The sequence below is a fragment of the Littorina saxatilis genome, linkage group LG1 (assembly GCF_037325665.1).
Source record: "Littorina saxatilis isolate snail1 linkage group LG1, US_GU_Lsax_2.0, whole genome shotgun sequence".
Classification (NCBI taxonomy): domain Eukaryota; kingdom Metazoa; phylum Mollusca; class Gastropoda; order Littorinimorpha; family Littorinidae; genus Littorina; species Littorina saxatilis.
Window position 1 is genome coordinate 44,268,779 of NC_090245.1, and position 16,557 is coordinate 44,285,335.

Below are 16,557 nucleotides of genomic sequence, written 5' to 3' on the forward strand. Positions count from 1 at the left end.
GAGACAGAAATAGCGGGTGGGAGACAGACAGACAGACAACCGACAGAGACGGACTGACATAGAGTTACAGACACAGACAGACAGACAGACAGACAGACAGACAGACAGACAGACAGACAGACACACACACACACACACACACACACACACACACACACACACACACACACACACACACACACACACGGAAGGACATAGAGTGGCAGAGACAGACAGACGAACAGACAGACATTAACATACATCATCTACTTACGCATAAACAGGATCCACAATGATACCACGCGGTATCTGCAGTCCGTAGCCAATGAGAATCCGACGTCCACTGCCATCGTAATTGGCCACTTCGACGGTCAGTCTACCGGCGTCTGTCCAGTAGATGTGGTTCGAAATCCAGTCCACCGATAATCCATTGCACTCCAGAACATCTGGGAGAGACAAAAATGAAAAGAGTCAATGAAGATTTTGTCAAAAGTTTGATGAAAGAACACTTTGGTGCACATTTCTTCTTGCCAGAACAGTTCAATAGACTCTGTCAAGTTCTTATTGTTTGTGGAAGAGTAGCTTTCCCTTGTTTCCATACAAACACTGCCATAAACCTACAATATCACGTTTAGCTTTCTTCAGTGTTTCGAAGTAAAAGCAAGGGAAAACAAGGGACAGCAACTCTCCCATAGCCAATCAAAATTCGATAGAGTTATATCCGCAATTCGCCTTTTGACTCACACAAAAATGCACATTTATATGTCCATTTTTACATCAAAACCGCGCACTCAGTATTCCTGATTCAAAATCAGTGTTTTGTGCGCAGTCATGTTAGGTAATGAATTATTTCGAAACCATCTCTGTTTATGGTTCTGAACGATATTTTAGTAGAGCACAATGCAAAACACCAACGCACAGGGGTAAAGGCTGTCCTCATTGTGTCCGAAGTTGACATCGCGAAGACTTCTTACCAAAAATTCAGTACAACAGCTTTAATTGTGCGGCGAGCATCGTGGTAGACTTCGTGAAGTCGACTTCGTACCATTAATATCAGGCTTTACAGCGACAAATAACAGTACACATTTGCTGACAGAAAAGCAAATGTAAATATCAGCTAAGATTCAAAGGGACGTAAGCGGCCAAAATGCATACGACATGTGCAACAAGAGAAAGTGAGAGTTATGCTGAGAAAACAAGTCATAAGCACTGAAATAAAAATATAAACAAGGAATGAAGGCAAGATTTGATGTAAACATGACAATTATGATGGAAATATTTGACAGATCGTCCAATAATTTCTGTAAAGGTTTGACAGCATCATACATTCTATAGGAACGTTCAAACAAAATGTCGCTCAAATATCATAAAATCCGATGCAAAAGTGCATTGGCTGTCCAAAACTTATCTCATATGGGAAGAATAAAAAGCAAAATTAAACGTGGTATATGCAGACAAGATTTGGCAGCTTGCCCGATAATTTTTGTGAGGATTTAAAATCATCTAAATGAATAATCAAACGAAATTTCGCGAAAAGGTAACAACTTCTGATGAGAAAGCAGCCTGGCTTCGTACGTAGTTCTATTTTTGGATAACCATCCTTAGTAATATAATTATGTATCATCTTGCTGTAGTAATACAGATTCCAGACGATGTTTACGCATGCATAGTATTCGTGGACATGCAGGGGTAATAGTAATTAGTACCTGGCTGTATGGTAGTTTTTCCTTGCTTTATTTTCTTCAATATCTGATTAGCTTGTTAGCAAGCCAGCGTGTTCGATCAATACGTTAGTCAGCCAGCTTGCTGTTTATCAGATAGCGTCAGCGCATACCCAGCAGGGCTGCACACGAGTCCCCATATTGTCGCCGCCTAAATTGTGAGAAGCAAAGGGAAGTATGCTCTCTAAATGAATACGATATTGTAATAATAAGTGAGAGTTGTGCGGAACCAATCTCCTGGCACCGGAGATAATAATTAAGATTCCCGCCTAAATTGTTCTGTTATGTTAGTGAGTCCGCAATTCAGGTAGTGGTGGATATCTGCTAGACACTGTGCTTTAATTATGCATTCGTTGATTAATAAAACGATGAAAACACAGTTGTAAAAAAACCTTCACGCCCCCCCCCCCCCCCCACACGTTTTGAATCCTTGCTGCCTTAAGATTAGTGTTCTGTTAAAAAGGTCTGTAACTTTATCTCCACTGATTTTAAGACTCACAAAATGTCTACTTTCCTGACATTTTGGGGGATTTAAAAACGGAAGGACATTCATTTTTCTCTTGGCCTCTTTCCATCAAGTGACCATGGCGTGCACACACATGGCTCCACTGTTGACCATTAGAGATATTTTATTGTTATTCTGTGATAGTATATTGGAACATCTTTGTAACTATTTGTTTGTTTGTTTGTTTGCTTAACGCCCAGCCGACCACGAAGGGCCATATCAGGGCGGTGCTGCTTTGACATTTAACGTGCGCCACACACAAGACAGAAGTCGCAGCACAGGCTTCATGTCTCACCCAGTCACATTATTCTGACACCGGACCAACCAGTCCTAGCACTAACGTTTAACCCCATAATGCCAGACGCCAGGCGGAGCAGCCACTAGATTGCCAATTTTAAAGTCTTAGGTATGACTCGGCCGGGGTTCGAACCCACGACCTCCCGATCACGGGGCGGACGCCTTACCACTAGGCCAACCGTGCCGGTCTTTGTAACTATAATAATAATAACTGGACATTTTAAAATGCCTAACATATGGCTCTAGGCCCTTTACAAAAGAACATATACAAAATAGAACAATTAAATGTACAATCTACATAAAACAATTCAATCATACGGACAAAAATCACCTAACTACCTAGTTTTTGAACCGCCTATCAACCATAATGTAACATTTCACCTTCGTTTCCGTTAAAAACATCACCCGGAGATAAAGTAAACCGCTCTAAACTGTCCATAAACAATCTCTATTATAACTGATTATGCCCCCCCCCCGCCCTGAACCTCTTCTACCATCTATCAACCATAAGGTAACAGTTCACGTTCTTTTCTGTTAAAATTATATCAGACCACCGTGAGATAAAGAAAGCCGCTCTATCTAAACTCCCGAGAAACAACCACTTTAACTGATTATCATGTCTGTGAGTCTGTTCACAGCATGACCCCCCCCCCTCCTTCCCCAACTCCCTTTACCTGCGGAGGCATAAATTTAGTCGCAAGGTTGTCTGATCTCTTTTACAATCTTGCTGGCACTGTGACGGCAAAAAAGATCGTAGATTCCTGCCTCCCCAGGGAGCTAAAGAAAACTTGTTTCCACAAGCAAAAAAAACATCATGCAAAAGCCCTTGAAAGAAAGAAAAAATGAAGGGGGTAGGGGCAGTTGAGAGAAGCTATTTGTGTCTCCATGGCAACGTATGTTATCAGCACCGCTCTGAGAAAATAAACAGGGAATTACCTGTTGGTGAGTCGGACAGGTGGAAAAGTGTGTTTTTGTGGTGTGTGCATGTCTGTGTGTGTGTCTGTGTGTGTGTTTGTGTGTGTGTGTGTGTGTGTGTGTGTGTGTGTGTGTGTGTGTGTGTGTGTGTGTGTGTTTATTGTGGATTTGAAGGAATGTTAGCATGAACATGTGTACATTTTTAGGGAGATGTGTGTGTGTGTGTGTGTGTGTGTGTGTGTGTGTGTGTGTGTGTGTGTGTGTGTGTGTGTGTGTGTGTGTGTGTGTGTGTGAGTGTGTTCATTGTGGATTTGAAGGAATGTTAGCATGAACATGTGTACATTTTAAGGGAGAATAGAGATGTAGAGGGTAGATGTCTTCTAACAAATAAAAATTGATGTCCGTAAGGGCGAACCATACATTACAAACATTACAACCCGTCATTGCTTACCATGCTTCGCTACCCTAGACTTGAAATAGATCAAGTTCCTTCTCCTCGGATTTTCACTTCAGTGGTTATATATATTATAATGTTCAGACTTGCTTGCCCTTTCATCTCATCTCGGCTTCAAAGCCCAGTGAGTCAGAAGAGTGAAACTTTGGTACAAAATTACTTCCTTGCGGCTAAGAGTATTTAACTTTAATTACATCTGTAAGCACCGACCCTAGACCCTTGTGCCTACGTACCTTCCTCTTGTTCCCTCTTTACCTCTGACTCGATAGTCTCACAATAACCCTTTAACTTGGAAGTTGGCAAGTCAAGTGCTCGCTCGCGATGGAACAAGAAAATATCGGATTTCTGATCTCTCTTACCCCAACCCCAATCCAGCCCCCCTCTTTCTTATTTTTATATCCTCTTCCTCAAACCCTCCTACTTTGTCTTCTCCTCTGTTTTAGAAGTTTGCAATGAACCTTTTACATGCAGGTTAATCTGTAGTTCTTAGTTGCTTGTACTCTAGCTGACAGTTGTGATTTCGAAACTTTTGTCTCTTCCTCCCTAACCAATTCCTACCCCCCACCCCCACCTCGTTCATGCACCCTAGCCGCCCGCCCCCCCCCCCCCCCACCATACCCCATATCTACTTTTATTTATTTCTACCGTTGACTCCAGGGTCTCGCAAGAAATCTTTGACCTGGACGTAAGAACTTTATTGCGCCTCAACAAAAAAAAATTGATTTCGGCTCCTTTCCCCCTTCCCCGATACCCCCCCCCCTCCCCCGCCCCCTCACAGTCCCGTACTTCCCTCTTCCTCCAACCCACATTCAACTACTTACTGGGTTTTTTCTTCCTCTGGTTCGATAGTCTCACAACCAACCTTTTGACCTGGAAGTTAATCCATGGCAATTAGTCGCTCATTAATCGTACAAAGCTTCCCGGCCAGCAGAACAGACACAGAGCGTTTCTGAACGTTCCCACTGGCCTAATGGCATTTGGGTGTATTGCTAATAGTGCTTGTGGCAAATTGCGCGACTAATAACGGCTTCAGGGGTTGTTCGGGTCGATATAGTCTGTTTGTGCCCGCATGTATATATATATATCTGCTGCCAGTTGGGAAATAATCCGGCCTGTTGTTTTGCTCGTAACGCTAGGAGAGTGTAGAGGTATGAGGAGTGAAACAGGGGGTAAAAATGCAGTGGCGCACGCGTTTCCCCCAGGGTGATTATTCGATTGTTTCATTGTGGAAGTATATTTTGTCTGTCTGTGTTTGTGCGTATCTGTATGTCTAAATAGTAAATGTCTGTATGTCTGAATGTTTGTCTGTCTGTCTTTCTTTCTTAGGTACACACACACACACACACACACACACACACAAACACACACACACACACACACACACACACACACGCACACACACTAGATATTACAGTGCGGAAAAGTCCACAGAATGTCAATACTAACTACAGAAGACGCCGCATTAATAACTGACTGTCATCAGTACTAAAAACAATTCCCTTTAAAGAAGAACTAGATCTATGAAGAAATACATACAATCATGTCTCATTATTATTTATATACATTTATTTTTAATGGGAAAACAACCATGCATCAACTCATTCTCTAAATTTGAAGTTCACAACACCACTCTTTCCATTACCCCAGCCGTAGCACCTCCCTCGCTGTAAAGACCTGCCAGGCGGTACCATATGTCCAAACAAATCCCCCAGTTGTGGTACAACAACGGTAGCAGCTCTTCTGTCTGTTTATTTTGCCCTCCGATGCCCGCCAAACTTCAATACCCCCGCCCCCCCCTCCCACCCCATCCTTCTTCTTCCATCAATCACTAGTCACCTGGCCCTCACAGCTTGCATACGTACACCTCTGCCGTGGCCAGGTGAGATGCAGGTATATAAATAGGTGTGGGGTTCTGGGCAGGACCGTGGTTCTTTATGATCCGTCCTGGCATGACCTATCAGAAGCCTCCCAGACCTTCCCATTTCCCTTTCCATCTATGTCCGGTGTGACGTTTTCATCTTTCGCCGTGTTGATATTTCGCTTCTCGGCCTCGTTGATCTAGTATAAACTCTACACTGAACAAAAAAACACCCTTCGATAGTACTGATGAGCGACCTTGTGTACCTTACATTCATGGGGCCAAATTTGTCCAACCAATTTGTTTTATTTAATTTAGAAATTTGATTCATCCTAAAATGTTTTCCTTCTTACTCAAGGGACGTAACCACTCAGTACACGTTTTCGAAGAATTCGATTTTGGGGGTGAAATCTATTAAATTTTACCACCAATTTTCTTCACATGCAAGAAACTGACATGCTTTTTGTCCATAAATAATGTCACTTCTTAATTTTACCAGGAAACAACATTTCAGTCTTGAGTATATGTCGAGGGGGAAATATGTACACAGGCGAAAGATGAAATCGTGACACCGGTCACCATATTCATTCATTCCTTATCTTACCCTCATAGGTTTACACCGAAAGGTGTGTGGTTCCGGTTAGTTGTAAGTAAATATTTAATGATGAAGGTGTAAGGTTACGAACACGGGTAGGTTTTATTGCCTGTTCTGACTTGTCCTTCCCCCCTCCCCTCTATCATACACACTTCATCATTCCTAACTTGGCCTTACTATCCTCAGTACATGTATACATCGGTGTTCTGGCAAGTCTGTGGTTCTTTATGATCGCCATATCATGCATGGCCTCTCATGAAACCTCTCAGACCGCCCCGATCCGCTTTTCATTATGCACCCTCATCAAATTCATTTAAACGTAATCTGGCCTTAAAAAGTTAAAGCTTCCATACGTACACCTCTTAGTTGGCCAGGTGAGACACGGGCATAAATGAGCGTTGTGGGGTTAAATGTGTGTTCTGGTCAAGTTTGGGTCTTTTGTATGAACATTCCGAAACACTCTCAGCTCTTCTGTGTTCCTTCTGTTTATACCTAGGCTACCTTCTTTTCCTTCATTCATTTGTCACCTGGTCACCATAAGGTTACACCTCTGCGTGCCTCAGGTAGGTATAGAAAAAGGTGCCGAGTTTCAGGACATGAGTGGAGTTCATTGCCCATTCTGGCATTGTCTCACTTTCCCTCTTCTATGTCAGACATTACCGTGCATGTTAATGTGTCTCCATCATATTCACTTATGCGTCACCTGGACCCTTTAGCTTCATACTTACACATCTGCGCTGGACAGTGATGGTTTTTGGCAAGTCTTGGCCATCTACGGTCTGTCCTCGCATAGCCTCTCAGAAGCTTTCCCAGGCCTTAAATTCCCATTCCCATATGACTTTTATCATATAAGATATTATGTGTTAAAGTAAATTCTCAAAACCAGAAAATTTACAAAATCCCTGAAAATTTCAGTACATTTTAAAATTTCCTGTTTCACTCGGGGATTTTGTAAAAATTCCTAAAAATGCTAGGAAATTTGTAAATTTACTGGTTTGAAAGGGCCAGAAAATTTGTAAATTTACTGAAAGCATATTTCAAGGAAAACGTTCATTCGTTACCTGGCCCACATAACTAACACACATACATCTGTGTTTGGCTCGGTATAAAAAAGGTTTTACACAAGGCTTCGGTTTATATTGTCTTTCTAGTCTAGTCTCCTATTTCCTTCTTCTCTCTTAAAGGCCTTCCTGTTAATTGAGCACGAAAGTGACTTCGCGAAGTCCTTTTACCAAACATTCAGTTCGCTAAAACATCATCCTGCAGCGAGGTTCGTGAAGTAGACTTCGCCCAATTATTATCAGGATTCAGACATCCCCACTCTCCCCTGATAAAAAAATCTCTTTCTCACTCATTCATTCGTCATCTGGACCACACAGCTCACATTCATATACTTCGGGGGTGAAATGCAGGAATACTAAGGTGTTGGGTTCAGAAAAGGCTGGGTTTCGTTATCTACTCTGTTATACCCCTCAACCCCCATTCATACCTGGTCTGCTGCCGATTGGCCGTCACGTGCTGATCATAGCTTACATACCTCACCCTGGAGGGGTCCAGGTAGGCTGTAGGTGAAGATGAGTTCAGGATGTAAGGTGTGTAGTGGGATCGCGCGGCTTGCAGTAACATCTTCTCACCACGCACGCGCTCGCACGCATGCACGCACACAGACGCACAGAAACAGACGCGCAAGCCGCACACGCACGCACGCACGCACGCAAGCACACACACACACGCACACACACTCACACACACACACATACACTAAAGCGGTTGTTGATCATGATTCAATTCAGCTGCAAAAATTGCCCAACGCATTGGATTAGGTTGCGAACCGATTGAATTTGAATTATTTTATGCATCTGTCGAACATTTTCTCCCCATACCCTCCCCCCACCCCCCCCCCCCCCTCCCGACATCACACACACACACACACACACACACACACACACACACACACACACACACACACACACACACACACACACACACATAATTATACACACATCTCTTTATGGTTTCCTTCTTCTTCTGTATCAATCCACTACTTATTATGTTGAGAAATAATCAAGTAAAATCTAGTTATTCGGCAAAAGAACAAAAACCTTCTCGAATGAAAGTGATTAAGAAATTACACTCCATACAAAACCCCGCATAGAATAACCTTCAATATAATTATGAAACCAAACCAAGAGCACGACAATGAAATCTAACGAGAATTTCACAACAAGGCAACAAACAAATTCAAAAACGAATTAAATTTAATTATCTTCAATTATCTTTATGCCTCATCGCTCCTTATAACACTCCAGCTTAGTGGCAGTTAACTTCTTGCATAATCAACTGGTTGCAGTGGTACTGTGGAATGGAGCAAACAGAAAAACTCCACTGTGCTTTGTTCTCGGGAATGTCAAGTACTTTTCGGTCTGTAAACCTGAGCAACCGATAGAATCAGTGAGCACTCCCTACCTATCATCAGGTCACACGCTGTCGATGTGGATCTACTCAGCAGAGAAACCCCACGCTACAGTGGACCGCCTCCCCCCCCCCCCCTCCCTTTTAAGGCCCCCCAGTTTGAGACTCCCTCCCACTTTAAGACCCTATTTTCAGTTCTCACAGATTTTCTGTTCATAATCTCTGTAAATAAACCCCGATTTTAAGACTACTCCATTTTAGTACCTGATTTTCTTAGATTTTTCGAGGTCTTAAAAAGGGTGGTGGTGGGGGGAGGGTGGGGGTGGGGGGTCCACTGCGTAAGGTGTTCGCACTTTGCCTCATAACTCAGCCATAGCAGGTTGGAGCGTGGTGGTGGTTCCTTGGAGGGGAGGGGGAGGGGGGGGGGGTCCACTGCGTAATATAGTGCTGTTCACATGGCAAACTTGCAACCAACTTGTGACCAACTTTCAAGCGATTTTAGTCGGCGGCAAGACAAATAAAAATCGCTGCCCATGTGAACAGCACAAACTCGCAAACTAGTTTCAAGCGGCGAGTCTCGCCAGACTTAGCCTTCCGGGATTGTCCGGTCGTCCTCGTTGTTTTCCGGAGAAGGGAAGGCTAGAGCCACAGAGATGTATGGTCATGCTATATACGTCAATATAGAGCTAGAGCTAACCAATCAGTGAGTGCGATAAGAAAAGTCTGGTCAAAATCGCTGACGAGTCACGGCCGAATCGAGCAGTGCTCAAATGAGTTTTGGAGTCGCTGACGAGTCTGGCCCGAGTCATTTCTAAATTGCTGGGGCTGTTCACATGGCAGACTTTTCGCCGATTCGGCCTCTACGACTCGGGAGCGATTTTCAAACGACTAAAGTTGGCCACAAGTTGGTTGCAAGTCTGCCATGTGAACAGCACTTAAGGTGTTCGCACTTTGCCTCATAACTCAGCCATAGCAGGTTGGAGCGTACGTGGTGATGGTTCCCTGGGTCCATCTATCGGATAGATATCGCTGAGAGCCGCTGTCGATGGTCCCGACAAATCTTATCAATGACCTTCGCTAGAAGCAACGGAGCAGGAAAAACAGTTAAAGACATGCAGCGATTTACGGGACGTTTACCTGTGGACAGAGACTGTCATGTCCTCGGCTGTGCGATAGAGCTCTTGAAATGTCATTTCTCATTTTGAGATAATGAAGTATTATTGTATTGTATTGTATTGTATTGTATTGTATTGTGTTGTGTTGTGTTGTATTGTATTGTATTGTATTGTATTGTATTGTATTGTATTGTATTGTATTGTATTGTATTGTATTGTATTGTATTGTATTGTATTATATCGTATCATATCGTATCGTATCGCATCGCATCGTATCGTATCGTATCGGCGTATCGTATTGTATCGTATTGTATCGTATTGTATTGTTTTGTATTTTATTGTATTGTATGCGTTGACATTTCATCCGTTGCAACCAAATCAAGACATAAAGACAGTTTGAAATAATACCACTTTACAGCTCGTAACAGACAGCTTGACCGATTTCAGTTAATTCAAGAGAGTTGCAAACATACTTGTATAACTTGAAGAGAAATTCGACCACGCACAAGCAGCCATTGTACCAGAGTTGCTAAATAAATCCAGATAAATGAACCTTTTGGCCACCCCCCCCCCCCCCCATAACTCAACTATAGCAGGTTAGTGGCTGGAAGAGGTTGGTACATGGTGGCTGCCTGGGTCCATCTATCGGCTTGGTATCGCTGACACCTGCTGTAGATAATTTGACAGAATCTATCACTGACCCTCGGTAAAAGTCACGAAGCAAAGACTTGAAAACAGCAAAACGCAGGAAGCTTACCTGGGATTTAAACAGGTGTAGAAAACTAAAACGAAAAAGACAGTATCACCTATCAACTATAACAGCTGTTTTCGTAGAGCTTGGCCTTAATCAGTTAAATCGAGCTTGTTTTAATTGTAAACAAACTTGTAATCTTTGTAAGCATAATCAGCCATTCTGCCAGAGATCCATTATAAAACGAGGGGGACTCAACCAATTTAAAGGCACAGTAAGCCTCCCGTAAACCATCACAGAGCTCCCCGAGCGTCTAAATACAGTACAAGCATACTTCCATTTGAACGCTCACCGAACGGGAACATCCTGGCTGCTTTCTGTCGAGCGTGAGACATTTTCCAAGAATTTATTTTCGTAGACTTGTTCCGTTAACAACAACGGCGCCTCGTTTTTGCGCTAGACCTAACTTTTAAAATCTAAATAATAAATTGACAGCTTGTTACACAAACATTCTTTAATCATAAAAGAATTCGTTTTTCATCAAGACAAGATCAGAACAATTCGAAGTTGTGAAAGTTTAAAAAAAGAAAAGCCCGGAAGCAGGGTCACGCAAGGGTCGTAGCAGACGACGGCCGGTTTATCAGTGCAAATCGCCGTTCCTCTCAACAGTCAAAAGCCATCGCTAGAGTTCTTGTGAACCACAGCCGTTGTTTCGTGCATAAAAAAACGTGCTATTGTAGATAAGCTCACGTCGAGTCGCATTCAAATGACTAACTATGACGACTGCATTGTGAAAAGGGAAAACTGGATCACACGGGTTCACGATGGCTCAGGGGTAAGATAAACCACGCAAATTGTTCGCTCTTTACGGAGGGCACCTAGGATGTTCTCAATTGGTGAGTGTTTAAATGAAAGGGTGTTTGTACTGTGTGTAAAAGCCTGACCGTATCTGTGATGGTTTACGGGAGGCTTACTCTGCCTTTAAACTCAAAACTAATCTAGTAGTCTTCGTCGAAATTGAATATTCGAGTCTCAGCACTCTACAGTGTGGATGTTGATCTACTCAGCGGAGAAACCACAGTACACCAAGGTGTTTGCATCTTGTCCCATTCAAGGCTTATCACACAATCTTTTGGGAGTAATATGTGTAGTGCACACCTTGAAATGCTTGCCTGAAAAAATCTGTGTCTTTGAGTTTGTATACGAAGTATTTTCGAAAATATTATTTCAAGTGAGAGCTCTTTTTCTTGAAAAGGGTTGGACATTTGATCGACTGGTGTGGAACACACCGCTCTGTTTTAATATCCAGCCCACGGTTGGCTGTTGTGTTGACTGACAGAAGCTAATTTTCTTCCACGAAGTGAATCTGGCTCCCATCGAGGACTCTCTGTGTAAATCATCTGTAGCAGGTTAGTAGCTGAAGCAGGTTGGTACACGATGGTATAATTAAATTACGAATTCATGAAACATCATTCAAGGAATATTACATGCTGTTTCTTTTACAACACTTATAAGAAATATTATCAAGCAGCTGGCAAAATATAACTGTACTCTCTGATTATATTGAAAAACATGATTATATATAATTCATGAAGGATTTTTTGTAATTTTTTTTATACAAACACATATTTCTCTGTTAGGCCAAAAAAAAAAAATTGTCTGTTTAGGGTAACCCGACCGACCCTATCGATTTGGCGCCGACCCAAAAACTTTTTTTTGATTTCAAAAAAAAAAGAAAAAAAAAAGAGGTAAAAATGCTAAAAAGAGACATTTGGCGTTTCTTTCTCTCCCTTTCTCTCTGTTTTATTTATACGTTAGTTTTGAAACATGTATTCATCAAATATAAGAAGTGAATGTTCAGCCAACATAGCATTTACAACAACAACAAAAAAAAACTTTACCTACCTACCGACCCTACTTTTTTTGGTCATGTTACCCTAAACAGACAATTTTTTTTTTGGCCTTATATATAATTTTCAAGCATTGCTAAAGAATCCTAATGCATCTTAAAATGTCTTATTGGTTGCTTGACATGTTAATTATGGTAAATATCTCATTTGTACTATAGTTAAACTTATCTTTTATTTCTTCTTGTTTGTTACCCCTCAATGGGCGAGGGCCGGATGAAAAAAAGCATGTATACATTGCTTATTCTGTCACCCTCGTAAAATAAATTTCAATTCAATTCAATTCAATGGTGGTTCCCTGGGTCCATCAATCGGCCAGATATCGCTGAGAGCCGCTGGGAGGGCCTGACAGATTGTATCACTGGCTTACCCTCGCTAAAAGCCACAGATCCAGGAAAACGGTAAAAGGTTGCGGTTTACGGGAAATTTACCTTTGAAAGAGAGTTCTTCACATTTCAACAGCTATTCACAATAAAGGGAGCTTCAAATATCGACCAGTTAGAGCAAATTACGGAGCGGTTCATGTAATTCGCTCGTTTCAGCGTCGTCTTCTGTGTTATTATTTTGAACACATCCCTGTAATTTCTGCCATGCATAATCGGTCATTGTTCGGATAGGAAAGGCGAATCGCGCTTGTGAAAATGGAAAATGAAGCCCATTAATTTTATAATCAAGATTGTTCCACGTCAAAAATCGAACCAGATAATAAATAGAGCTACAAAAACCTGCAACTTGCCGTCAGTTTTTTTAAGTATCAAATTATAATAGCTCATGGTTATGTAAAGCCGATGAAAAGATGACAACAGCTACCATACGAGATGAAACGAAACACATTCCAATGGACAATGTTCGGAAATTACTCTGTTGAGTTTGTATGGGTTGTGAAAGATCAAGCTTTCTACACGTGCTCTTGGTCCGCGGCATGTTTCAGACACACACCTCGCTAGTGACTGACCTATAATGTCACGTTGGGAAAGGTCAACTCACTAAAAGCAAGAGTATTCACTCTGTCACGACCCATATACAAACCCGACAGAGTTTTTTGCCGAACATCGTCTGTTGAGCGAACCGGTCTTGAACGTGCGATGCCTCAGACAAATGGCGGACTGGGTGACAAGCCAGACAAACAAGATGGGGAGATGGATAGCGCAGGAGCAGCTATTGTTCTCCCCGTTAGTCATCTTTGTCTTATCTCCGCTTCGTTTGGGGAGAACGTAAAAACAAACACACGTTCGGTTCAGCTGAGCGCGTGAGAGTGAGAGTGAGACAGAAGAAGACTTCAGCGATAGAATCACAGACATACACTGAACACAAAAAGTTAAGGATTAAAAAAAAATGGGTTAGATAAGACTCCAAATAAACTCACTGATGTAAACAAAACAAAACAACAACAAAAGAAGAAAAAAGTGGAAATCGTTCAGTCTTAGTCGCCATTTCGACGGTTCAAAATGAAACATACTGTCAAAAACGCCTTTTTACATTTAGTCAAGTTTTGACTAAATGCTTTAACATAGAGGGAGAATCGAGACGAGGGTCGTGGTGTATGTGTGTCTGTGTGTGTGTGTCGGGTGTGTCTGTCTGTCTGTCTGTGCGTGTGTGTGTGTAGAGCGATTCAGAGTAAACTACTGGACCGATCTTTATGAAATTGTACATAAGAGTTCCTGGGTATAATATCCCCAGACGTTTTTTATTTTTTATAAACGTCTTTGATGAAGTCATATCCGGCTTTTTGTCAAAGTTAAGGCGGCACTGTCACACCCTCATTTTTCAATAAAATTGATTGAAATTTTGGCCAAGCAATCTTCGACGAAGGCCGGACTTTTGGTATTGCTTTTCAGCTTGGAGCCATAAAAATTAATTAATAACTTTGGTCATTAAAAATTCGAAAATTGTAATTAAAATTATTTTTTTATAAAACGATCCAAAATTACGTTCATCTTATTCTTCATCCTTTTCTGATTCCAAAAACATATAAATATATTATATTTGGATTAAAAACAAGCTCTGAACATTAAAAATATAAAAATTATGATTGAAATTAAATGTCCGAAATCGATTTAAAAACAATTTCATTTTATTCCTTGTCGGTTCCTGATTCCAAAAACATATATATATATGTTTGGATTAAAAACACGCTCAGAAAGTTAAAGCGAAGAGAGGTACAGAAAAGCGTGCTATGCAGCACAGCGCAACCACTACCGCGCTAAACAGGCTAATTAATTTCACTGCCTTTTGTACGAGCGGCGGACTACGGTCATTGTGAAAAAATGCAGTGCGTTCAGTTTCATTCTGTGAGTTCCACAGCTTGACTAAATGTAGTAATTTCGCCTTACGCGACTTGTTATTTTCAGGGTAGGTGCGGTCAGTGACATGTGACGTCATACCCGAATATCGCTGAAATCTAATAGACCCATTTTGGGGCAGAAGTAGGGCAGATCTTCAAATGCATATATATTTCTGACCAATACACTGCTGTTTAAACATCTGGGCTATCTATGCCACTGAAAAAAATATCCATAACTTTTTGTGTTCAGTGTATCTCTGTGAATGGAATCGGATACCGTCGAAAACACACTCTGTTTTCTTCCGTCCATGATAGAACGGAAAGGGTATTCGCATAGCAGTATTACATCTTTAAATGCACGATGCCGTATGACGGAGACGGGCGGTTCTGCACTTAGTATGACAATATGAGTCTCACAATGAGAAAACAGATCATCAAAATCTAAATCCGAAGGCAAAAAAGTCATTTCAAATTTTCTGAAAACATCATGATTTCATGCATGGCTGTGTAAGCAGGGTACCTACGTATTCTGTGCAACGAAAAATAATTAATACCAATAAATAAACGGGTTGCGGTTTACACCGGAAGCCCCGCATATTTCACACTTTGTGCATTTTGACATTCAGCACAGCTGTCGATACTCTATTCTGACGGATAGCACACTTGCCAAACTCCTTCCTCGCGAAAAAAAAAAAGCTCATGGTCTAGTTTTACACCGAATAGAGACAAGCCTTTCAGAGAAGTCTGTAAATACGCTTTGCTGCTTTTGACGCTCCGCCAAGCGGGATGCGCTTTACAAAATACAGGTGGGTGCACGTGTACATACGCACATTGAAATAGCAATGCGCAGGGATAGAAGAAAATGAGGAGAGAGAGAGAGAGAGAGGGGGGGATAGAAAGAGAGAGGGAGAGAGATATAGGCAAAAAGAGAGGGGGGGGGGGGGGGCCGGGAGAGAGTTTTTTGACGCACATCATTATAAAAACAGTTATTTCTGTATGTTTTAAATGTACATGCATGCTGACACTATTACTTTTGTTAAAAATCGACTCCTGCAAATGTTTCCTATCAACAAACAATCAATCGTCAAATACATCCAGTTAGAAATGTAAAAGTTTATCATTTCAAAGTTAAAACACCAGAACCTGTGTGCCTCTAAGTTGAAAGGGCAACAGTGATTTAATATTCCCTTTACGAAATGAGTGACTGAAGTCAAGAAGAATTAAAAGGTTATTCATTACTACGATTATGTGTATGCGCCATTGAATTTTGCAAAATATTTGAATTAATCGTTTCCCCCCTTCTCCTTCTCTCTCTCTCTGTCTCTCTCTGCCCCCCCCCTCTCTCTCTCTCTCTCTCTCTGTCCCCCTCTCTCTCTCTCTCTCTCTGTCCCCCCCTCAGGCATGAAAACTGAAAAAAGAAAAAAAAATACTGAAAAAAAAATTCGAAGGCGCGTAGCGCCAAGTTTTGCAGGCGCGTAGCGCCAAGTTTCGCAGGCGCGAAGCGCCAAGACTCCTAGGGGGGTCCGGGGGCATGCCCCCCGGAATTTTTTTTTTTCAAGGGTGCAATTTGGTGCAATCTGGGGCTATCTGAGCCTTAAAATTGGATTCAAACATGGCCCCAAAACTATTTTACTATAACTATGACTAGGAAAAAAAAAAAAAAAAAATAAAATAAAAATTTTTAAAAAAAGGAAAAATACGGAAATAAAAAAAAAATACGGTTTATTTTTTTCAAAAATACGGAAAATACGGAAAATACGGAGAATTTTCATGCCTGCCCCCTCTCTCTCTCTCTCTCTCTCTCTCTCTCTCTCTCTCTCTCTC

At 41.7% G+C, this 16,557-nt stretch overlaps 1 protein-coding gene across 1 annotated transcript in view; it reads right to left on the bottom strand.

Moving 5' to 3' along the window:
• Nucleotides 1-249: 249 nt before the first annotated feature.
• Nucleotides 250-16,557, bottom strand: part of LOC138975675 (very low-density lipoprotein receptor-like) — a 28,591-nt gene continuing 12,283 nt past the window's right edge. Inside the window, exon 4 of the mRNA XM_070348446.1 lies at nt 250-425. Coding sequence (XP_070204547.1) covers nt 250-425 — 176 coding nt within the window. The remainder of the gene's footprint in view (nt 426-16,557) is intronic.